This window comes from Theropithecus gelada, chromosome 20 (assembly GCF_003255815.1).
Source record: "Theropithecus gelada isolate Dixy chromosome 20, Tgel_1.0, whole genome shotgun sequence".
Taxonomy (NCBI): Eukaryota; Metazoa; Chordata; class Mammalia; order Primates; family Cercopithecidae; genus Theropithecus; species Theropithecus gelada.
This window is the reverse complement of record NC_037688.1, coordinates 74,087,616-74,111,125: the sequence shown is the minus strand read 5'-3', so window position 1 is coordinate 74,111,125 and position 23,510 is coordinate 74,087,616. Positions and strand designations below refer to the sequence as shown.

The following is a 23,510-nucleotide window of genomic DNA, read 5'->3' as shown; positions in this document are numbered from 1 at the left end:
GGATATTTGCAAGCCTTCTCATGCTTGCTTTATGTCTTATTTAACAGACAAGTACAGCTTTTGATTAAGTAACAAGTATAATTTGTCTAAGTGGTAAATGAATACTCAACAAATATTTGTTGAGCATTAACTGAGCCAGGCATTAAGCTGGGTCCTGTGCATATACAGAAGAAAACATATGGTCTCCTCACTCAAGGAGTACATTGTTTACTGGGAAGTAAAGGGGGTGATATTTGAGCAGAGTCTTAATGGATATGTAGGAGTTCACTAGTAGAAGAAACAAAACCTGCTGAATTTTAAGAACGTCAAGTGACTTGATATTGCTACAAGATACATGTGAATGAGCAGTCAGCAGACAACCAACCTGTTGAGACAAGGAAGGATAGCTCATAAGACGCTTAGGAACAGACCTTGCTGATAAGTTTAGACTTTGCCCTACAGGCCACTGGTCTATAACTGTTTTACATAGGGGGACCCCTTTTCAGTGTTCAGAGATTTCATGGCAGGAGTCTCAGTGCAAATCGACTGAGAAGAACACATGACAGCAAAAGTCATAGTAAGTTCAGTGATGCATTTAAATTAATTTGTACTTTGTTCAACCCAATCAAATTTACAGACATTTGAAAAATAGCTGCACCCAGCAAAACATACACTGCTCCCCTCAGAGATATCAATAAAATATGAATGTGTCTATTCCAAGTGGTTACTCTTCTCTCCTCAACATCTTTCCTTTTTTTTTTTTTTTTCTCTCTCTCTCTCTATCTCTCTCCCTAATATCTTATCTTGTGAGGCTTGGCATTGAAATGCAGTTTCCACAGTGCGTGTTGCCAGTGTGGTTATAACTCGTGGACCTGTTTTATCGGATGCTCCTGTCTTTTGTTTAATCAGGCCTATGCTGCACCCTTTCTCTTTTCTTTCTAGTTGTTCTCCTCTTTCTCCCATGTTCTTGATCACTAATCTATTGTTGGCTAGGCTCGGTGGCTCACACCTGTAATCCCAACACTTTGGGAGGCCAAGGTGGGAAGATGACTTGCATCCAGGAGTTCAAGACCAGCCTGGGCAACATAGCAAGAGCCCTTATCTACAAAAAATAAAAAATAACTAGACATAGTGGCACATGCCTGTAGTCGTCCCAGCTACTCGGGAGGCTGAGGTAGGCGGATTGCTTGAGCCCAGGAGGTTGAGGCTGCAGTGAGCTGTAATTATACCACTGCACTCACCCTGTGCAACAGAGTTATACTCTGTATAAAAAAAAAAAAAAATCATCATCATCACCATCATCATCATCTATTGCTGTCAAGTTACATTTTGATGTGTTAATCTAAGTTTGTGGTCCTTAAATATTCATGTGTATCAGAACCACCCAGAGGGCTACTCATATACAGATTGCTGGGCGTCATTCTCAGAGTTTCTAATTCAGTAGATCATTAGTGGGGCCTGAGAATTTGCTTTTCTAACAAATTCCCAAATGAGGCTGATGCCACTGATCCAGGGTCCACACTCTGAGAAGCAGTGAGCTACCTTATCTCCCTTCTCCTACTATATGACCATTTCGTCTATGGTTTCATTGGTTTCTTATATATTTTACCCTTCTTAAAATTCTGAAACCTTTGATTTCATAAATAAATGCTCAGCCAGGCATAGTGGCTCATGCCTGTAATCCCAGCACTTTGGGAGGCTGAGGGAGAAGGACTGCTTGAGCCTAAGAGTTTGAGACCAACCTGGGCAACATAACAAGACCATATCTCTACAGAAAATTTAAAAATTTGCTGGGTGTGGTGGTGTGTGCCTGTAGTCCCAGCTGCCTTGGAGGCTGAGGTGGGAGGATCACTTGAGCCCAGCAGATGGAGGGTATAGTGAGCTATGATCATGCCACTGCACTCCAGCCTGGGAACAGAGCAAGACCCTGTCTCAAAACAAAAAAGAAATGTTCAAAATGAATAAAACAATTACATTAAGAGCATAAATGTTCATAAATACATACATACAATCACGATGAACACTTTTACATGCACCACGATGTTTAAGATTGATTGTGTATACATTAAAGAATCCCTTAACTCATTTCAAACTGTTAAGTAAATCAACACAGATAATTTGCATTCCTTCTAATTGTCACCTGTCAGTAATTGTAAACATTTATAAATGAGGAGCCAAGAATTTCATGTGATCTCTTTAGGTTTACATGTTTACCTGAGGGACTGAATGTACCGTCAGTGGCCAGATTCTATATAGAACCCTGAGCCAACTATCTGCAGCGACCAGCCCAGACAGTATCTACAGGAACCAGCCCAGGGCACCAGCCCGCTCTCTGTAAGTCAGACTTGTAGACAGTCTGCTCACTCTATGTAGCAACTGGTTCAGGAAGCCAGGCAACAACCGCAGTAACAATCGGTCCCAAATGCCCAGGATTCCAAAAATAACTGACAGCTTCCCTAAAATTTTTGTCCCTGCATCCAACTGGGGATAAACCCAAGAAAGCTAAACAGACACCCCTACCAGATCACAGCAGATGACCACTTCTAATTATCCCACCTTCAGGTTCCCCATGACAACAGCTCCAAGCAGAGCACACCGAGTCTTCTTTTCCTTCTGCAATAAAGGTTTCCCTCTCCTCTATCTACCTTTGAGTGTCTGCCAAAACGCAAGTGATGCTGGCTGACTCCCTTGCTATGGCAAGCTCTGAATAAATAGCTTTTGCTTGTTCTTATTTGGTTGGGCTGCGTTTATTTCTAAAGCTAGCTGGGAGGACAGGGGAAGGCCACAGCCAACTGAGCCTTGGGTAAATGTATCTAAGCATTACATAAAATACCTGTATGTACAAGATCCATTAGAATGGTTATCCAGTCTGCATATAATGGTTGCTGCAGGTACGTGTTCTCAGGCTGTTTTCTGGAATTCTGCTGAGGGATCGTGTGGTCTCACTGATGGCAAATATGGCTGGGGGAAAGGGGGAGTCGTCAAGGAATTTTTGAGCTGAAAGGTGTCACGATTTTTGCATTAAAGACACCATCTCAGCAGCTGTGTGGAAGATGAGGCGTAAGGAAGGGCGGAATGTATCAACCAGGATTTCTCCAAAGGGGTTAAGCAAGAACTCTAGACCAGATTCTGTCTCCATGGAGGCCCTTCCTTGTCCTGAAATGCATTCCCATTGCCCCTGAAAAGCCACGCTTTCTTTCCTTCTTTCTTTCTTTTTTTTTTTTTTTTTTTTTTTTTTTGAGATGGCCTCTCACTCTGTAGCCCAGGCTGGAGTACAGTGGTGTAATCTCAGCTCACTACAACCCCCGCCTCCCGAGTTCAAGCTATTCTCTTGCCTCAGGCTTCTGAGTAGCTGGGATTACAGGTGCCCGCCACTATGCCTGGCTAATTTTTGTATTTTTACTAGAGACAGGGTTTCACCATCTTGGCCAGACTGGTCTTGAACTCCTGACCTTGTGATCCACCCGCCTCGGCCTCCCAAAGTGCTGGGATTACAGGCATCAGCCACCGTGCCCAGCCGGCACGCTTTCTTTACTGAACACAAAGGTTGGCAAGGTTGTCTTCTCAGGCAGAAAGAGGTCGTTGCGTGGCCTCTGAGCGAAGTCTCGGGGAAGTGCGAACCACAGTCACGGTTATTTAATTACCATGAGAGACTTTCATCAGGATGCCAATAGGCAAGTTCACAGCTGAGAAACCCCTCTTAATTGCTGGGCTTGGGAGGCCCATCATTCCTTTGATGGGCCTGTGGCTTGCTCTTTTGACCTCCAACATCTGGATTTGCTGGGGCTGTGGAAATGATTCCCAGTCCAGGTGATAGAAATGTCAGGAACAAGACTCTGACCAAAACATTTGGCCAGACTTTGTTATTTCATGAGGAAGGGGAAATGCAAGTTTCACGCTCCTGGAACAGCTGCAAGCAAGACCCTCTGAAAACCCTATTCTTCAAATAAGTTAGTTAGACACCGTGAGTTTGAATCTAAGCTCCAGCTCCTAGTAACGGTGGGACCCGAACTGAGTAAGTGGCTTAGTTAGCCTCTCCACCCCCGGATTTTCTCATTTGTGAAAAGGACATAATATGAGTTCCTGCCTCTCAGGGTTGCTGTGAAATGATGCATTTAAAGGGTTTGGCAGTGTGCCTGGCCCATAGCAAACTCTGGCGATTATAACGCGTGTTTCTTGAGTGCTGGGTGACACGTCTATAGTTTCCTACAGTCAAGGTCAATGATTCTCAGATACTAGCCATGTACGGCATGGCTTCACAACCTTTTATTATTATTACCTCCCTGATGCGTCTTTCAAACTTTTTTTCCTAATCGTCACCCCACACACACCCTTGAAATAATAGCACAGGTGCACTGTGTATCTGTTTCTGTACTGTGACCCTTTGCAGGGCCACAAATCATTGTATTATCCAATACCTTTTCACACACCCCCCCCCAAGAGTCAATTATCTGAGCAAAGATGAAATCTTATACGCATTTTTTTTTTGTCCTTTTTCTTGTCCATAGAGAAGTGAGCTAAAAAATGCCGTGTATGGATGTATACAAAAAAAAAAATACACCCACATATGGAAAATGCTTTGTTTTACTTTAACTGATGGGAATGACCATGTGAAATATTTCAATTTTATACAGTTGGTGGAGGACCCAGTGTTCAAAAGAAATAAAGCATCTTCCAATTCAACAAAGAGAGTGAGAGAGAGAGATCCACTTGTTGCCTGCATTAAGAATGCATGATCCAGCCGGGGGCAGCGGCTCACACCTGTAATCCCAGCACTTTAGGAGGCGGAGGCAGGTGGATCACGAGGTCAGGAGATCAAGACCATCCTGGCTAACACAGTGAAACCCTGTCTCTACTAAAAGTACAAAAAATTAGCCTGGCATGGTGGCGGGCACCTGTAGTCCCAGCTACTCGGGAGGCTAAGGCAGGAGAACGGCGTGAACCCGGGAGGCGGAGCTTGCAGTGAGCCGAGATCACGCCACTGCACTCCAGCCTGGGCAACAGTGCAAGACTCCATCTCAAAAAAAAAAAAAAAAAACAGTGCATGATCTCAGGTCGAGGGTGGTGGCTCACACCTGTAATCCCAGCATTTTGGGAGGCCAAGGTGGGTGGATCACTTGAGGTCAGGAGTTCGAGACCAGCCTGACCAACACGGCAAAACCCCATCTCACTAAAAATACAAAAATTAGCCTGAAGTGGTGGTTGGTACCTGTAGTCCCAGCTACTAGGGAGGCTGAGGCAGGAGAATCACTTGAACCCAGAGGCAGAGGTTGCAGTGAGCCATGATCGAGCCACTTCACTCAAGCCTGGGCAACAAGAGCAACACTCCGTCTCAAAAAAAAAAAAAAAAAGAATGCATGATCTCAAAGTGAGATTTGTGTGAACTGAGAAAAATAAGAAAGTTCACATGCATTCTGTTTAAAGTTCAACCTTTTATTCCAAGATATATTTTCCTTCGTGTGTGTGTGTGTACGTGTGTGAGAGACAGTTGTAACAGGAAACAGTAGTGATTGTCTTTTTGTATGTGGGGTTCTGTGTCTGTGTGCTCAGGTGGTGGCTGAATTGATGGACTTACTTGCTGTGATGAAAAGTAGGTAACAGAACTTCTACCTGTATTAGTCAGGGTTCTCTAGAGGGCAGAACTAATAGAATAGATGAATATATAAAAGGGAATTTATTCAGGAGAATCGGCTTACATGATCACAAGGTGAAGTCCCACCACAGTCCGTCTGCAAGCTGAGGAGTAAGGAAGCCAGTAGTGGCTCAGTTCGAGTCCCAAAACCTCAAAACCAGTGAAGCCAACAGCGCAGCCTTCAGTCTGTGGCCAAAGGCCCAAGAGCCGCTGGCAAACCACTGGTGTAAGCCCAAGAGTCCAAAAGCTAAAGAACTTGGAGTCTGATGTTCCAGGGCAGGAAGCATCCAGCACGGGAGAAAGATGAAGGCCAGAAGACTCAGCGAGTCAGCTTCTTCCACCATCTTCTGCCTGCTTTTTCTAACCTTGCTGGCAGCCAATGGGATGGTGCCTACCCACGTTGTGGGTGGGTCTTCCTCTCCCAGTTCACTGACTGAAATGATAACCTCTTCTGGCAACAGCCAGAAATACCCAGATACAGCCAGAAACGATACTTTGCATCCTTCGAGCCAATCAAGTTGACACTTAATATTAACCATCACAGTACCCCAGAATTTTGTTCGTGTTCTCTGGAATCTCAAATCTGGTCCCTCCCGGCCGGGCGCGGTGGCTCACGCCTGCAATCCCAGCATTTTGGGAGGCCAAGGCGGGCGGATCACAAGGTCAGGAGTTTGAGAGCAGCCTGACCAACATGGTGAAACCCCATCTCTACTAAAAATACAAAATTAGCCAGGCGTAGTGGTGCATGCCTGTAATCCCAGCTACTCAGGAGGCTGAGGCAGAAGAATCACTCGAACCCCAGAGGCGGAGGTTGCAGTGGGCCGAGATCACACCATTGCACTCCAGCCTGGGCAACAAGAGTGAAACTTCGCCTGAAAAACAAGCAAACAACAACAACAACAAAAAAACTGGTCCCTCCTAACACTCCAGCTCTTGGGGCTCTGAAGGTGCACCTCCAGCCCACTCCCATATCCACACATGCTTGTGGCTGCTAGAGCAGTTCATCCCCTTCCTCACCCTGTGGTCCTCCCTGAACCCATAGGACAGAACATCCACTGCTCTCCTCCTGAGAGAACCACAGTAGAAGAAGAGTGAGCAAAACATTACTGGGCACAGCTATTCTGCACCTCACCTTGTACTTGATTTGCAGAACTACAAAGATGAATGATACATGGTTCTGACCCTAAAGGAGTTCAAAGTCTAGCAAAGGTGACAGAGGTCTCTTGCCATCCTGTTCGTTCACTCTTTCTTGTTCTACTGAGCTATGGGTCTCCCAGGAAACATGGTCTGGTCTCTAGCACTGGAGGATTTTTTTCTCCAAAGAAAGGATCCCCTAGAATTCTGGTTTTTACCAGAACCAAGAACCAGGAACAAGACTCTGGCCAAAATATTTGGCCAGACTTTGTTAATTTCATGAGGCAGGGGAAATGCAAGTTTCACGCTCCTGGAATGGCTGCAAGCAAGACCCTCTGAAAAGCCTGTTCTTCAAATAAGTTCGTCAGACACCATGTGTTTGAATCCAAGCTCCAGCCCCTAGTAAAGGTGGGACCCTGACTGAGGGAGTGGCTTAGCCTACACTGTGTAGCCTTCTCTATACTGTTATACTTAAAAATAATATTTAAAGTAAAAAAACAAAGATGACTATGTCAAGGCCAAATTAGGTGAGCACTGCATAAAAAGAGAATCCACAAATAAACAGTTGGCCCCAAACTCAACTTCCTGGTGGCCAAAGCAATGACAGAAAGTCTATCAGTGACAACATTCCCAGTATCCTCAGATTTAACCATAGTAAAGATTGACAAGAAACATTGACTTTCTGCCTGTGAGGCAGGACAGAAATTTGTCTTTTCAAAACCTTTCATAGAATAGCACAATTGATGTTATGAGAGCATCTCAAACAACACTCCGAAATAAAATTTAACAGTGTGTTTCTAGGGGTGTTTTATTAAACTTCTCCATTCAAGCTCATGTACCAAACGTAAAACCCATGGTCATAATTGTGCAAAACTGAGAACCACTCAAATGTCCTTCACTAGGTTATTGGATACACAAACTGTACTACATCAGAACCATGGAATACTACGCAGCAATGAAAAGGAACAAATGCAACAACGTGGATGGATCTCAAAGGTATCCAGCAAATATGCTGAGTGAAGAAAAGCCAGTCTCCAAAGATTCTATATTGTATGATTACACTTACATATAACATTCTCAAAATTACAGAGCTCCAGAGGTAGAGGACAGATGAGTAATTGCCAGCAGTCAAGCAAGGGCTACAAGGAGAACCAGGCACAGTGGCTCATACCTGTAATCCCAGCACTTTGGAAGGCTGAAGCAAGAGGATCTCTTGAAGCCAGGAATTTGAGACCAGTCTGGGCAACACAGCAAGACCCCATCTCTGCAAAACAAAACAATTTAAATATTAGCCAGGCATGGTTGTGTGTGCCTGTAGTCCCAGCCACTAGGGAGGCAAAGGTGGGAGCATCACCTGAACCTAGGAGGTTGAGGCTGTAGTGAGCTATGTTCACTCCACTGCACTCCAGCCTGGGCAACAGAGTGAGACTCTATTTGTTTAAAAGGAAAAAAAAGACTACAAAGCGTAGTTACATAGAGCTCCTTTGAGGTGATGGAAAAGTTCTGCTTCATGGTTGTGCTGTGCACAAATCTATACATGGCAGAAATTTGCACAAAACTGTACACACACACACACACACACACACAAAGATAAGATCTGTAGTTTAGCAGTATTGCAATGTGGATTTCCTAGCTTTGACATTGTACTGCAATTATGTAGGATGTCACCACTGGGGAAAGATAAGTGAAGGGTTCAAGGGACTCTATGTACTATTTTTGCCACTTCCTGCGAGCCTATAATTATTTCAAAATAAATGGGGAAAAAAAAAAGACAATGGTTGTGCTCTAAGGTCCTACCTGCTCCTGAATTCTCTAACTCCGGGACCCTGGCCTTCCGCCCTGAAGGTGAAACCTTGCTGTTTCTACACAAACCCCTCCCCTCCCCTCCCAGCAGCCCTTGATTCTCCGGCTTAAAAGCTCCCAGGGCCCGCCGAGCTGTGATTCTGAAGTCGTCTTTGATCACTCACTTTAGGTCTCTTACCACTTAAGCTGCCTGTATTTAAACTCTCCCCGAGTGATCTCCATCCTTTTATCCAGGTCCTTTGATGGCTTGACTCTGCTCACTTGCTAATCCAGCCGAGGTTCTTGCTTCCTGCCAGGTTTTTCTTCCGACTTCTCATCCTCCCCTTTGTTGCTCACCCTTTGCTTGGCGAAGAGGCCAGGATGGAGAGGGCAGGAGAGCACAGGAGTGCTGACCGCAGCCGTTTCATTTCTCTGGTCTGAGAAACTCTCAGCTGGCCCTGGGGCATCAGCTCAGTGCCCCTGCTTTCCAGACCAAGATCAAGACCTGTGATTCAATAGGCATTATTTCATATCACTTTGAAATTGAGGTTCTGGAAAATCTGGCCATGGGAGGTCCCTGTGGGTGTCTGTGGCCGGAGAACTCTTTCAGGAGAATGAAAATAGCTGTAGAGTCCAAAGAATCAGGAGATTCAAGGACTAGACCTTTTTTTTTTTTTTTTTTTTTGAGACAGACTCTTGCTCTGTCACTCAGGCTAGAGTGCAGTGGCACTATCTGGGCTCACTGCAATCTCAGCTTTTCAAGTTCATTATCCTCCCACCTTAGCCTCCCAAGTAGCTGGAATTACGGGCCCACACCACTATGGCTACTAATTTTTTTTTTTTTTTTTTTTTTTTTGAGAAAGGGTCTGTCTGTCACCCAGGCTGGAGTGCAGTGGTGCGATCTCAGCTCACTGCAACCTCTGCCTCCCAGGTTCAAGCGATTCTCATGCCTCAGCCTCCTGAATAGCTGGGATTACAGGCATGCGCCACCACACCCAGTTAATTTTTGTGTTTTTTGTAGAGACAGGGTTTCACCGTGTTGCCCAGGCTGGTCTTGAACTCCTGAGCTCAAGTGATCCGCCCACCTTGGCCTCCCTAAGACTGCTTCACTGTAATACTTTCTTTCTCCAGAACAGTAAGCGATGCGTTTGAAAGGGCTTCCCTTCTTTTTCCCCTTTATTGACTGCCTGGGCCCTGCAAACAGATGACGTCATGTGATTTAGGGGGAAAAATGGGTAGGGGCGGACAGAGAGGCTCAAGCCTGCAATTCCAGCCCTTTGGGAGGCCGAGGCAGGAACATCGCTTGAGACCAGGAGTTTGAGACTGCAGTGATCTATGATTGCACCAAACTCTGTCTCTAATAATAATAATAATAAAAACAAGGCACCATTGCTGACCAGAGAGAGGGTCTCCTTCTTGGCCTCTCATAGCCCCTTCATAACACTTGTCTCCGTTTGGAATCATACATGTGGCACTTGATTGATCCTCCACCCCCAACCATGCTTTCTGTGGGGTGGGCTCTGCTTCTCTTTTGCTCCCCATGCACAGTGTCTGCTGGTGCATACTAAGTCTTCGAAAAATATTTGCTGAATGTAAGAATGATGGAGTTGGCCGGGCGCGGTGGCTCAAGCCTGTAATCCCAGCCCTTTGGGAGGCCGAGACGGGTGGATCACAAGGTCAGGAGATCGAGACCATCCTGGCTAACATGGTGAAACCCTGTCTCTACTAAAAAATACAAAAAACTAGCCGGGTGCGGTCGTGGGCGCCTGTAATCCCAGCTACTCGGGAGGCTGAGGCAGGAGAATGGCGTAAACCCGGGAGGCGGAGCTTGCAGTGAGCTGAGATCCCGCCACTGCACTCCAGCCCAGGCGACAGAGTGAGACTCCGTCTCAAAAAAAAAAAAAAGAATGATGGAGTTAATTTAAGCCCAAGGAGTGAGGCCAGGTTCAAAAGGCCTGGCAATGAGTCAAATAAGAATCCGAAGAGCAGCTGACACTGGCTTAGCACTCACAGAAGTCCTGTTCTATGCACTTTGCCTGCTGTAACTTACACAACAACCCTGAGGGTAGGCACTGATGTTAGTGCTGTCCTAAGGATGAGGAAGTTGAGGGACGAGGAGCTTAAGCTGTTTGTCCTTGGTGCCACAGCTGGGTATTCAAATGCCCATAGAGCCTGTGCCTTGAACCCCTATGCTCTGCAGACCCCCAGAAGTAAACGTGGAAATGTGGTCTCATAGATGGCTGGAAGTCAGAGGGTGAGGCAGCCTTCGGTACCAGGACCTGCCCACTCATGGGGTTTCCCTCCCCTCTCCTCCCAGGTCTCTCCTCAGCAACCTTTGTGGTCTCCTCTGGTTTCGCCCATGTGAGTTGGTGTTTATCATGCACATTTCCTGAGCTTTTCTCTCTTCGCATGTCACGCTGACTCTCTGAGCGCCTCATACATCCCGAAGGTTTGCACTACTGATGCAGGGCAGGTTCTTGGCTTAGCCCAGGAAGGAATTCAAGAGCAAGCCCGTGGTACAAGAAAACAGCTGCACTGAGGATGCAGCAGGCTTGCAGCTCCGTGACTGCTCCTACAAGAGCAGGGACACCTCACAAGCAGTGTGGTGAGAGGAGCAGCTCAGGGCAGTTTTGCAGTCTTTATACCCACTTTTAATGATATGCTAATTAAGGAGCAGCCTTTCAGAATCAGCTAGAAAATGAGCAGTAACTTCCGGGTGGGGGAAGGGGTGTTGCCATGGCAAGGGGCAGTAACTTGCAGGTGTTGTCATGGCAATGGTAAACTGTCGTGGTGCTGGTGGATGTGTCTTTTGATGCCTCTTCCCCGCTTCCACCAGTCTTCAATCTGGTCTGAGGTCCAGTTGCACCTGCTCCCTATCTCACCATTGTTTTCACGTCGATGACTCCCCATGCCTCTGACCAGGTAATTCTCAACCAGGACAATCGTGTCCTCCAGGCACACGTGGCAATATCTGGAGATGTTTTTGGTTGTCATAATTGCAAAGAGGGGGTGCAGTGGGCATCTACTGGCTGGAATCCAGGGATTCTGCCAAGCTGCCTACAATGCAGAAGGCAGCTCCCAAGAACAAAGAATATCTGGCCTCAAATGTCACTAGTACCAAAGTTGGGAAAGCCTGGTTGACCTAACCCTAAGAAGTATCTCCAACTGCCTCTTGGACATGTCCCTCTTGGATGTCCCCACAGTGTCTCAAGCGCTGTCTTCCAGAATGAATTTACTATCTACTCCCCTCCTTCAACACTACCTGTCGACATGCCTCCTGGCATTTTCCAGCTCTGTGAATCATAATACCATCCACACTCATATTTCATCTGGGAACCCGGTCTCTTCTTCCTGCATCTATCACTCGCCCAGTCCATCAATTCTACCTTGTAAATGCCAAGTCTGAATTCTTCTCTCCTTCTCGTCAGCTCTGCCCACATTCTCTCATCTACACAAGTATCAGCCTCTCTGCCGGCCTTTGTCCCTGCAGTTATACCAGCCCCCGCTGCTCCAGCCCATCACTCAACTTCTAGACAGAGATCCTTCTAGGGCACAAAAGTATCATCTCCTCCATAGAACTCCCCACTGGGTTTACTTCTGGGTTGAAAAGGGGTGAAGACATTCATCCTTTTCATCCTTTGCTGATGAAAATATTCTAGAACTAGACAGTGGCAATGGTTTCATGACATTGTGCATGTACTAAATCCTACTGAGTTGTGTGCACTTTCTGTTTTGTTGTTGTTGTTTTGAGATGGAGTTTCGCTCTTCTTGCTCAGGCTGGAGGGCAATGGCATGATCTTGGCTCACTGCAACGTCCGCCTCCCGGGTTCAAGCGATTCTCCTGCCCCAGACTCCTAAATAGGGATTACAGGTGCCTGCCACCACACCCAGCTAATTTTTTTAGTAGAGCTGGGGTTTCACTATGTTGGCCAGGGTGGTCTTGAACTCCTGAGCTCAGGTGATCTGCCCACCTCAGCCTCCCACAGTGCTGGGATTATAGGTGTGAGCCACCACGCCTGACCCCTGTGCACTTTAAAATGATTGAAATGTAAATTTTATGTCATGTGTATTTTATCACAATTTTTTAAACCCTCCACATTGATCTCAATGCTCCTCCCTGTGGCCTTCCATAATGTGGCCCCCGCTGACCCCTCCAGCCTCTGTTCTTGCTAAGGACGCAAATAAATAGTTGGATTTTGCTGGGCACCAGAGCAAAATCCGAGGTGTCTGAGATCCCATGGTAGAAACAACGAGTCGGTGAGGCTTCAGAAAACAGGCTACACTCGGAGAGGGTAGCGGATTGTACTGTGTAAAGGTGGCTCTAGCAGCTCTCCAATCCCCCGCGCCCTTGTTAGAATATGACCTTGCTACTCCTCCCAGGGAGGTTGAGGTCTATGTTCCCTCCTTGTGAATCAGAACAGGCTGTGACTGTAGCAGAAAGGATGCTATATGACTTCTGAGGCTAGGTCACAAAAGGTAACGCAACTTCTACCTTGCCCACGAGAGCACTAGCCCTGGGCCCAGGAACTGCCATATAAGCCTCCCAAACAGCCCTGATACTACCATATTGTCAGGAAGCCCAGTCTAGCCCATGTGGAGAGCCATATGGAAAGGCCCTGAGATGATGTAAAGAGAGAAGCGCTCAGCCTGCCCCTAGCTGCTCCACTGCCTGCTGTTCCAGCTCCAGCTACTGCATGAGAGAAGCCAAACCACAATCGCCCAGCTGAGTCCTTCCGCAATTCCCAACTCTCAAAGACCACAAGTAATATAAAAGGGTCACTGGTTTTAGCCACTACATCTAGGGTGATTTGTTAGGCAGCTACAAAGAAATATGTGTGGCCCTTAAGAGCACAGGTGTTGGTCAGCAGCTTGGTCCCTTTTCCAGAACCAACTTACCCAGGGCTTATTTCCTGCCTCTGAGCCTCAATTTCCTCATTTTGGGAAAGATAATAACAGCACCTACCTCACAGATATCGTGGGAAGACTGAAGAAGATAAAGCACTGTCATCACTTGGTAATGTGAGCTGTTATTAACACTTTGATCTTTAAAATAATCTCGTGATATCATGACTTTAGTGACTTCTTAGAGCTGCCCTAACAAACCATCACAAATTAGGTGGCTTAAAACAACAGCAATGTATTCTCTCACAATTCTGAAGGTCCAGAGTTCAAAATCAGCCCAGGCACGGTGGCTCATGCCTGTCATCCCAGCACTTTGGGAGGCTGAGGCAGGTGGATCACCTGAGGTCAGGAGTTCAAGACCAGCCTGACCAACATGGTGAAACCCCGTCTCTACTAAAAATGCAGAAATTAGCCGGATGTGTGGTGCATGCCTGTAATCCCAGCTACTGGGGAGGCTGAGGCAGGAGAATCACTTGAACCTGAGAAGCAGAGGTTGCAGTGAGCATACGCCACTTCACTCCAGCCTGGGCAACAGAGTGAGACTCTGTCTCAAAAAGAAAAAGAAAAAACAACAAAGTTCAAAATCAAGGTGTCAGGTGGGCCATGCACCCTCTGAGGACTCCAGTGGAGGATCCTTCCTTGCCTATTCCAGCTCCTGGTGGCTCCAGGTGCTCCTTGGCTTGTGGCAGCATCACTCCAACCCCTGCCTCTGCCTTCACGTGACCTTCTCTCTGTGCATCTCTTCACCCTCACCTGGTCTTCTTAAAAAGACACCAGCCATTGGATTTAGGGCCCACCCCAATCCAATATAACTTCATCTTAACTATAGTAATTACACCTGTAAAGACCCCTTTTCGTAAGTAAGGTCACATTTACAGGTACTGAAGTTACAATTTCAACATGATGTTTTGGGGGCACATGCTGGAACCCACAACAGTCCCCTCTTTAGGTAGGCAACTACAACACCCACCCTGAGCATGTCACCCTGCCTCTCAGGGTCCCATTGACAAAAGGTGGAAGATCAGATGCTGATATGATTACACCCAGTTCTTTTTTTTTTTTTTTTTTTTTTTTTGAGATGGAGTTTACTCTGTCACCCAGGCTGGAGTGCAATGGCATGATCTCGGCTCACTGCAACCTCTGCCTCCCGGGTTCCAGTGATTCTCCTGCCTTAGCCTCCCAACTAGCTGGGACTACAGGCACGTGCCACCATGCCTAGCTAATTTTTTTTGTATTTTTAGTAGAGACAGGGTTTCACTGTGTTAGCCAGGATGGGCTTGATCTCCTGACCTTGCCTCAGCCTCCCAAAGTGCTGGGATTACAGGCATGAGCCACGGCGCCTGGCCTCTTGTTTTTTTTTTTTTTTTTTTGAGATGGAGTTCACTCTGTCACCCAGGCTGGAGCACAGTGGTGCGATCTCGGCTCACTGCAACCTCCGCCTCCCAGGTTCAAGTGATTTTCCTGCCTCAGCCTCCCGGGTAGCTGAGACTACAGGCATGTGCCACCATGCCCAGATGATTTTTGTATTTTTAGTAGAGACGGGGTTTCACTGCGTTGGCCAGGCTGGTCCCCAGCTCCTGACCTGAAGTGATCCGCCCACCTCAGCCTCCCAAAACTCTGAGATTACAGGCGTGAGCCACCGAATCCGGCCTTCATTCCACCCAGTTCTGATACTAGCTGCTTCCATCACACACATCAGGACCCACGTCCCAGGTGTGGAGAAAAACCAATGGCTACTTCAAGCATTACAAGTGAATCCTCGGCCTGCTGCTACTTCCAAGCAAGGACCCAGCAATCCAGTGGGTGCAGGAGGGAGCAAACTCCACCAAGGAACAAAGGTGGAAGGGGATGGGGGAGTCAGCTTTTTCAATGCATGAATATTTTATCAGTCATCAAAGCGTTGTTCCTCTTGTGGGGCTCTGAGTACTCTGTTAAAAGAAGCATTTCATTGAGGAAATAGAAATGAATATGGGACAGACGCAGATGTTCTAACAGAAGCCCCATGCCACCCTCACGAGGAGAAGGTGCCTGAGCCCTGCAGGTGCGATGCTGCTGACTTCGTGCTGCTCATGATGGAGGAGCTGCGTGTGTGTGAGGCCCAGGTTTCCATGACACAGAAGCTGCAGCACCAGGACAAGGACTGAGTTCCCTGTGGGGCTCTTTAGACCCCAAGGGTGGGAAGTTGGGAGCCTGGGGTGGCTGAATGGGAGGCAGAAGTGGGCGGCTTAGCTGGGCACTCAGAAGACCTGGCTTTGAGTCTCCGTTCTGCAAACTTCTGGCTAACAATCTTGTTGTGGTTATTATTGTTGTTTGAGACAGCATTTCACTCTGTTACCCAGGCTGGAGTGCAGTGGTGCCATCACAGCTCACTGCAGCCTCGACTTCCTAGGCTCAGTTCCCCACCCCTCAGCCTCCTGAGTAGCTGGGACTACAGGTGCATACCACCAAACCCGGCTTTTTTTTTTGTAGAGATGGGGTCTTGCTATGTTGCTTAGGCTGCTCTCAAACTCCTGGGCTCAAGCAATCCTCCTGTCCGGCCTTCCAAATTGTTGGGATTACAGGTGTGAGCCACCATGCCCGAATGGCCAATGATCTTGGATGCATCCTTGACCTCCCTGAGTTTCTGTTGGCTTGTCCATCAGTGGGAGCAAGGGTGGGAATCCTCTCCTTGGAGGACACTGGCAAGGGTCACATGAGCCTTGGAACTTGCCCTGGAAACTCTAAAGTGCTCTGCCATGTTAACAAAGGTTTGCAAGCCAGGGTGGCCCATCCTCAGCGACTAGGGGCTGGGCACAGAGGAGGCACTTCCTGCAGGCTCCAAAAGGCAGGTTGTCTATTCTCAAGGGAGAAAGGGAGGGAGGCAGCCCGAGATGTGAAAGGGAGATTCTGAGGCTGGAGTTCGAGTCTCATCCCGGTTTCTCTCACTATCAGCCTCTACCAGAGCAAGCCTTCTCCTTCGGTGAACCTCAGGTTCCTGTCTGCCAGTCAGGGCATGAGAACATGCTTGGCAAGTTTCCAGGGGGCCCTCACTATGTCTGGGATCCCCCATCAGTCCCAACATTCACCTGCAGGAGAAGGCACCAAAGTCAGCATTGGGGACTGAGGCTGGGTGTATTAGTCTGTTCTCACACTGCTGGTAAAGATGTACCTGAGACTGGGTAAATTATTAAGAAAAAGAGGTTGAATGGACTCACAGTCCTACATGGCTGGGAAGGCGTCACGATCATGGCAGAGGTTGAAAGGCACGTCTTATGTCGCCACAGGCGAGAGAGAGAATGAGAGCCAAGCAAAAAGGGAAACTCTTAAAAAACCTTCAGGTTTCATAAGACTTACTCGCTACCATGAGAACAGTATGGGAGAAACTGCCCCTATGATTCGATTATCTCCCACAGGGTCCCTCCCACGACATGTGGGAATTCTGGGAGCTACAATTCAACATGAGATTTGGGTGGGGACACAGTCAAACCATATCACTGGGTTTACACTCTGCCCCTGTCTGTCCAGCCCTAGGGAGACTCCCCTTCCCTTACCTACAGCACAGGCTTGGGCAATACTTATTGAGCTAATTAATCAAGGCAAAATTAGGAGAAAGAGTTGCTGGTCTCTCAAAAGACTAGACAGTACATTATATTCATTGTACAACACACTCTTCCCTGCTACCTTCTCCCTATCTGCTTTATAGAACTTCTTCTTTTTTTTTTTTTTTTTTTTTGAGACGGAGTCTCGCTCTGTCGCCCAGGCTGGAGTGCAGTGGCGCGATCTCGGCTCACTGCAAGCTCCACCTCCCGGGTTCACGCCATTCTCCTGCCTCAGCCTCCGAGTAGCTGGGACTACAGGTGCCCGCCATCACGCCCGGCTAGTTTTTTGTATTTTTAGTAGAGACGGGGTTTCACCATGTTAGCCAGGATGGTCTCGATCTCCTGACCTCGTGATCCACCCGCCTCGGCCTCCCAAAGTGCTGGGATTACAGGCTTGAGCCACCGCGCCCGGCCTAGAACTTCTTACCAGGAAGTATACCCCACATTCCACCAGCCATGTTTACTGTGTGTCATACCCGTGCACTCATACACACACATGCACAGGCCCTGGAATGTCAGCTTCAAAAGGCAGGTTTTGAGTCACTTTTGTTCACTGTTAAATCCTTGGTGTTTCAAACAGCACTGGTACATCAGGCATCAAATAAGTCACTGTTGAATGAATGAGTCAATGAACATATGAATGAGCAAGTGAATGAATGAATAACTGGATGAACAAGTGAGTGAACAAGTGATGAGTGAGGGAGTGAATGAGTGAGTGAATAAATGAATGAGTGAATAAATGAATTAGGAATGAGTGAGTGAGTGAATGAATGAGGGAGGAATTAGTGAGGGAATGAATGAGTGAGGGAATGACTGAGTGAATACTGAATGAGTGAGTGAATGAGTAAATGAGTGAATGAATGAGTGAGGAAATGAGTGAGTGAATGAATGAGTGAATGACTGAGTGAACGAGTGAGTAAATGAGTGAGTGAGGGAAGGAGGGAATGAGTGAGTGAATGAGTGAGTAAGGGAGGGAGGGAATGAGTGAGGGAATGAGTGAGTGAATGAGGGAGGGAATGAGTAAATGAGTGAGTGAGTGAATGAATAAGTAAATGAGTGAGTGAGGGAGGGAGGGAATGAGTGAGTGAATGAGTGAGTAAATGAATAAGGGAATGAATGAGCGAATGAGTGAGGGAGTGAATGAGTGAGGGAGTGAATGAGTGAGTGAGGGAGTGAATGAGTGAGGGAGTGAATGAGTGAGTGAGGGAGTGAATGAGTGAGGGAGTGAATGAGTGAGGGAGTGAATGAGTGAGGGAGTGAATGAGTAAATGAATGACTGAGTGAATAAGTAAGTGAATGAGTGAGTGAGCAAATGGATAATGATGGATGGGCGGATGGATGCACGGTTGGAGGAGTGAATGGATTAATGGAAAAATGTATGAATAAATGAACGAATAAGTGAGTGAATGAATGAAGCATGGGACAGGTATAAGCGAGTGAACTTATGAATGAACAAAGACTGAATGTGTGCATGAATATATAAATAAGTGAAGAAATGAGTGAGTAAATGAATGGATGGGTAGATGACGAGTGAATAAATGAGCGAGTGAATAAATGAATGGATCTTCAGTGCCAGATAGAGCACCCCCTCTGAGAGAAAGAGAGCAGCCAGTTGTTTGCCAGGGGTTCCAGCCAGGTCTGGACCTGAGGGGAGAAATCCGGGTTGAGCCTCCCCAGCAAAGGGACAGGCACCCTACTCCCTCTTCCTCCTCCTTTTTACCTTCTCATGAATATAAATCCCCTCCTCTAACCCCGTGGTTAGTCCAGCACACCTGGATCCGACCACACCTCCACCTGCTCCGAGTTCTTTCTCCTCTCATCTGGCCCTGGGAGGCCCCTCCCTGGACTTCCTGCATCCACTCCCACCCCTGCAGGCCGGTCCATTCACACAACAGACCTAAGGGTCTTACAGCAATGGTTCTCACCTCCCCTGCACAGCAGAATCTCCTGGGGAACTTTGTGAACATAACAATGCCCAGGTCAGCCCTCGAGTGTCTGATTGCATTTGGCTCCATTGGGGCCCAAGTGTTAGCAACTGGTTGTTTTTTTATAAGACCCCCACGTGATGCTAATATAAAGCCAGGTTTGAGAACCACTGTCTTAAAGGCACATTGCTCTCAAGATAGAGTCCAAGTGGAACAGAAAAATAGAAGAGGAGAGGACAAGACAGGATGGAACAGAACAGATCAGAACAAAATGGATCAGAATAGAACAGAACCGATCCAAATGGATTAGAATAGAGCAGGACAGATCAAAACAGAATGGATCAAGCCGGGCACGGTGGCTCACGTCTGTAATCCCAGCACTTTGGGAGGCCAAGGTAGGTGGATCATGAGCTCAGGAGATTGAGACCATCCTGGCTAACACGGTGAAACCCCGTCTCTACTAAAAATACAAAAAATTAGCCAGGCGTGGTGCATGGTGGTGCGCGCCTGTAGTCCCAGCTGCTCGGACGGCTGAGGCAGGAGAATCACTTGAACCTGGGAGGTGGAGGTTGCAGTGAGCCGAGATTGCGCCACTGCACCCCAGCCTGGGTGACAGAGCTAGACTCAGTCTCAAAAAAAAAAAAAAAAAAAAAAAAGGATCAGAATAGAATAGAACAGATCAGAATGGATCAGGATAGAACAGAACAGAACAGAACAGCATCCCAACCCCACTTAATCATCAGCGCCTCCTTACCACGGGCCATGGGCACCGCCCACTGCCTTCTCCCTTCCTGCCTCTACTTTCACCTCCTGTTTCTTTCCCTCAAACACAGAAGCTTCCTCCCACCTCAGGGCCTCTGCGTGTGCTGTCACCTGCCTGGTCTACAGTTTCACTAACTGCAGGTAGGTTCTTCATGCGGGTCTCAGTACAATGCCACCTCCTCCAAGAGGCCCTTTCTGATTGTCCTCCCTGCAGTTGCCTTTCTCCCAGACACCTTTCATCCCATCACCCTGTTTTTTCTGTTTTGTTTTGTTTTTTGTTTTTTGTTTTTTGTTTTTGTTTTTTTTTGAGACAGAGTCTTGCTCTGTCACCCAGGCTGGAGTGAGTGCAGTGGTGCAATCTTGGCTCACTGTAACCTCCGCTTCCTGGGTTCAAGTGATTCTCCCGCCTCAGCCTCCCGAGTAGCTGGGATTACAGGCGTGTGCTACCACACCCGGCAATTTATTTTTTATTTTTTATTTTTTTTTTATTTTTAGTATTTTTTATTTTTTTTTATTTTTAGTAGAGATGGGGTTTCACCATGTTGGCCAGGCTAGTTTCGAACTCCTGACCTCAGGTGACCTGCTGCCTTGGCCTCCCAAAGTGCTGGGATCACAGGTGTGAGCCATGGCACCCAGCCTCATCGCCCTGTTTTGTTTTCTTCATAACACTAATCACTGTCTGAATCTCTCAGATAGATTATTGGTTCATGTGTTTATCATCTGTTCCCATGTGAGCTAGGAAGGCTGGAGCTCTTCTTGGCCACCCCCATTCATGTGTCCTCAGGCCCTGGAATAGTCTCTGACACATAGTAGGTATCTGGCAGGCATTTATGGAATGCATGAATGGATGGGGGAATGAATGAGATTCTTTGACGTTGTCAGATCCTGGAGTGCACATGTTTTGGTTTGTTATTGTTCATTGTTGCTCACTTAGCAGAGTGTCTCAGCATGTCCCGAGGTGGACGTGTGGGACCAGATGTCCTGAGCATCATAGGACATTGAGAAGCATCCCTGGCCTCTTCCCACTGGAGATGCCAGTAATACCACTCCCCACACGCACTAAGAACAACCAAAACTGTCTCCAAACATTGCCAAATGTCAGGTGGGGTAGAGAATCGCCCCAGCTGAGGACCCTGGCGCTGCAGTATGTAATCCAGCACCTGGGCGCTAGGAGTGCTGAACACGTGTTTTTTGAATTTGGGAATCAGATCTTGCCTCTGGAGCAGTTCCATAATATGACCAGCAGATGGAAGCAGAGACCGCCCTTTCGGTAGCATGGTTGCCCTTACTTTGCAAAAAGTTTCTCAGCCTAGCAACTGATTTTCCAATAGCGCTTATTTAGCCCCATGGGGCCATGTGAGCAAGCCACTCATTTGCGCCTTTCCAGATGAGACAGGGATGTCGCAGCCACATCCTGAACCCAGGAGCAGACAGCCAGTAAAGAAGTGCAGGCGTTGGTGGGACTCCAGGGAGGACCATCTTGGGATCAGGCAGTTCTGAATTTTACTCCCAGTTGCATCCCTTTCTCTCCTTAACCCCTTAGTCCAGCTATGTTAACCTGCTGGTGCCTCAGTTTCCTCATCTGTACCCTGCTTTGCTTATCTCCTAGTCCTCATCCCGGGCTACATATTTCATATACCTCTCTCTCCTCAACCATGTGGCACCCCAGACAGCAAGGGCTGGGTCTGGAGGAGTCACTGCCCCCTAGTTGCTGGTGTGTACTGGCCTTCCTTTGGGTGTTTGTTGAATGACTGACTGACCGACTGGCATTGAGAAAAGCACAGGTGCAGAGAAAGTACTCAGTGGGTATCAGCTATGATGATGACAATGCTGATGTTATGGTGATGATGATGTCATGATGAAGATGATGATGTCATATTGTTGATAATGGTGTTGTCATCTTTTAATCCAAATCAGTATTCCCCAAACCGTCAGCACCTCCCAGAGTTTCCTAAGCCAAAGGCTCCCCGGGCCGTTCCCTACATCTCATGACTTGGAATCTTACAGGAACAGAATCTCAGCTATGGTTTTGGGTTAGAATAGCCTCGAGAGCTCTTAAAAAACACTGATGGCTGGACACTATCCCTAGAGAATATCAGATCAAGGATGTAGCCAGAGCAGCAGGATTTTGGGAATCACCCAGGTGATTCTAAGAGCAGCAAGGTGACAACCCTTCTCTGTCACTTAACAAACACCCCACCTCAGCATTTATGCAAAGTGTGGCTCTGGGCCAGAAGCCTCAGTGTCGCCTGGAAGCTAGTTAGAAATGTGAGTTCCTGCTGGGCGCAGTGGCTCACGCCTGTAATCCCAACACTTTGGGAGGCTGAGGTGGGCGGATCACGAGGTCAGAAAAATCGAGACCATCCTGGCTAACACAGTGAAACCCCGTCTCTACTAAAAATACAGAAAATTAGCCGGACGTGGTGGCGGGCACCTGTAGTCCCAGCTACTCCAGGAGGCTGAGGCAGGAGAATGGCGTGAACCCGGGAGGCAGAGCTTGCGGTGAGCCAAGATTGCGCCACTGCACTCCAGCCTGGGTGACAGAGCAAGACTCCATCTCAAAAAAAGGAAGGAAGGAAGGAAGGAAGGAAGGAAGGAAGGAAGGAAGGAAGGAAGGAAGGAAGGAAGGAAATGTGAGTTCTTGGGCTTCACCCAGTCCTCCTGGCTCAGACACCCTGGGGGTGGCATCAGCCCGTGAGTATCAACAAGCCCATAGAGTCTCGGGCACGCTAAATGGGAACAGCACTGCCCCAGAGGACCTGGAGGTGGCGCCCATTCCCAGGGGCAGAACACCAGGATAAAGGAGGATGGGATTTTTCTGGGGGAGGATGGAAAAGGTATGATTAGTCTTGAAGAGCGCTCTATCAATTGGCCAGCCTCTTGGGAGTCTTGCAGCTTCATATTGCAGACCTAACCCGACCCTGCAGAAAGCCAATGTCATGCCAGAGTTATTTTAGAGCAAAAGGAACTCCAGGCCAAAGCTCCCCAGAGAGAGCTCAATGCACTACAGGGCCCAGGAGGTAGGGCACCCTCTCCCTTTCTCAGGTCCACCAAGGAGCTGATCCAAGGGACATGGGTGAGAAGGAAATGAAGTCGGAGGGGGCGCAAGGACTTTGCAATCTGTAAAACTCTGTGTGTGATTAAAGCATCGTTTTTATTTCTTGTAAAGAGGTTTGGCACTCCCTCAGGCTCCTCCAGGCCACACGGACACACACGGACACACACGGACATGAGCACACAGGCACTAGGATAACAGCCAGGCCCCGAGCTTAGTCCGCGGGGACTTGTGGGGGACGGGGGGGTGCCTGGCCTCCCCAAGTGGCCTTTGAGGAAGAGGAGGCCGCAGCCCATGAAGATGGGTCCATGAAGCTCCGGGACCAAACCCCTTCCTCCCCTTCATGACCCAGCGCCCAGGCTCATATGGCCTGGTCCTGCCTCCGTCTCAGGCTGAGCTCACGGGCTGCTGCCAGGAAGGCCCCCCCAGTGAGCAGCTCCGCGATGAAGCTGATCCAACCCAGGGCCAGGGACCAGCCGAAGTGGATGTCCACCTGGTCCAGGAGGGCCTTCTCCTGCAGGAGACACAGCGCCTCCCGGAAGGCGGCAGCTGAATATGCTATGTAGACGCTGATCCCAGCGAGGGTCACCATGGCTGCAGGGAGGGCAAAGGGACAGCAGATCAACCCCCATCCCGCCCCAGCACTCCCCTCCTCCTCCTCGCCCTGCCCAGCCACGCTGCCCGATGTCTAGCGTCCTCGTTCCTTCCTGCCGCAGGACCTTTGTGCCTGCTGGTCTCCCCACTAGATGCACTCACCCCTG

At 48.1% G+C, this 23,510-nt stretch overlaps 1 protein-coding gene across 5 annotated transcripts in view; it reads right to left on the bottom strand.

The window, feature by feature from the left end:
• TMEM114 (transmembrane protein 114) overlaps positions 1 to 23,510 on the bottom strand; it is a 61,991-nt gene that overhangs the window by 17,563 nt on the left and 20,918 nt on the right. For 3 of the 5 annotated variants that reach the window (XM_025370786.1, XM_025370782.1, XM_025370783.1), the window contains one exon: positions 22,830 to 23,343. The exons of 1 other annotated variant lie outside the window; for it this stretch is intronic. In XM_025370786.1, coding sequence (XP_025226571.1) covers positions 23,111 to 23,343 — 233 coding nt within the window. In that variant the 3' untranslated portion in view covers positions 22,830 to 23,110. Of the gene's footprint in view, positions 1 to 7,916; positions 8,010 to 22,829; positions 23,344 to 23,510 lie in introns of those variants that run through there. One more of the 5 variants, XM_025370784.1, reaches the window with a different exon arrangement.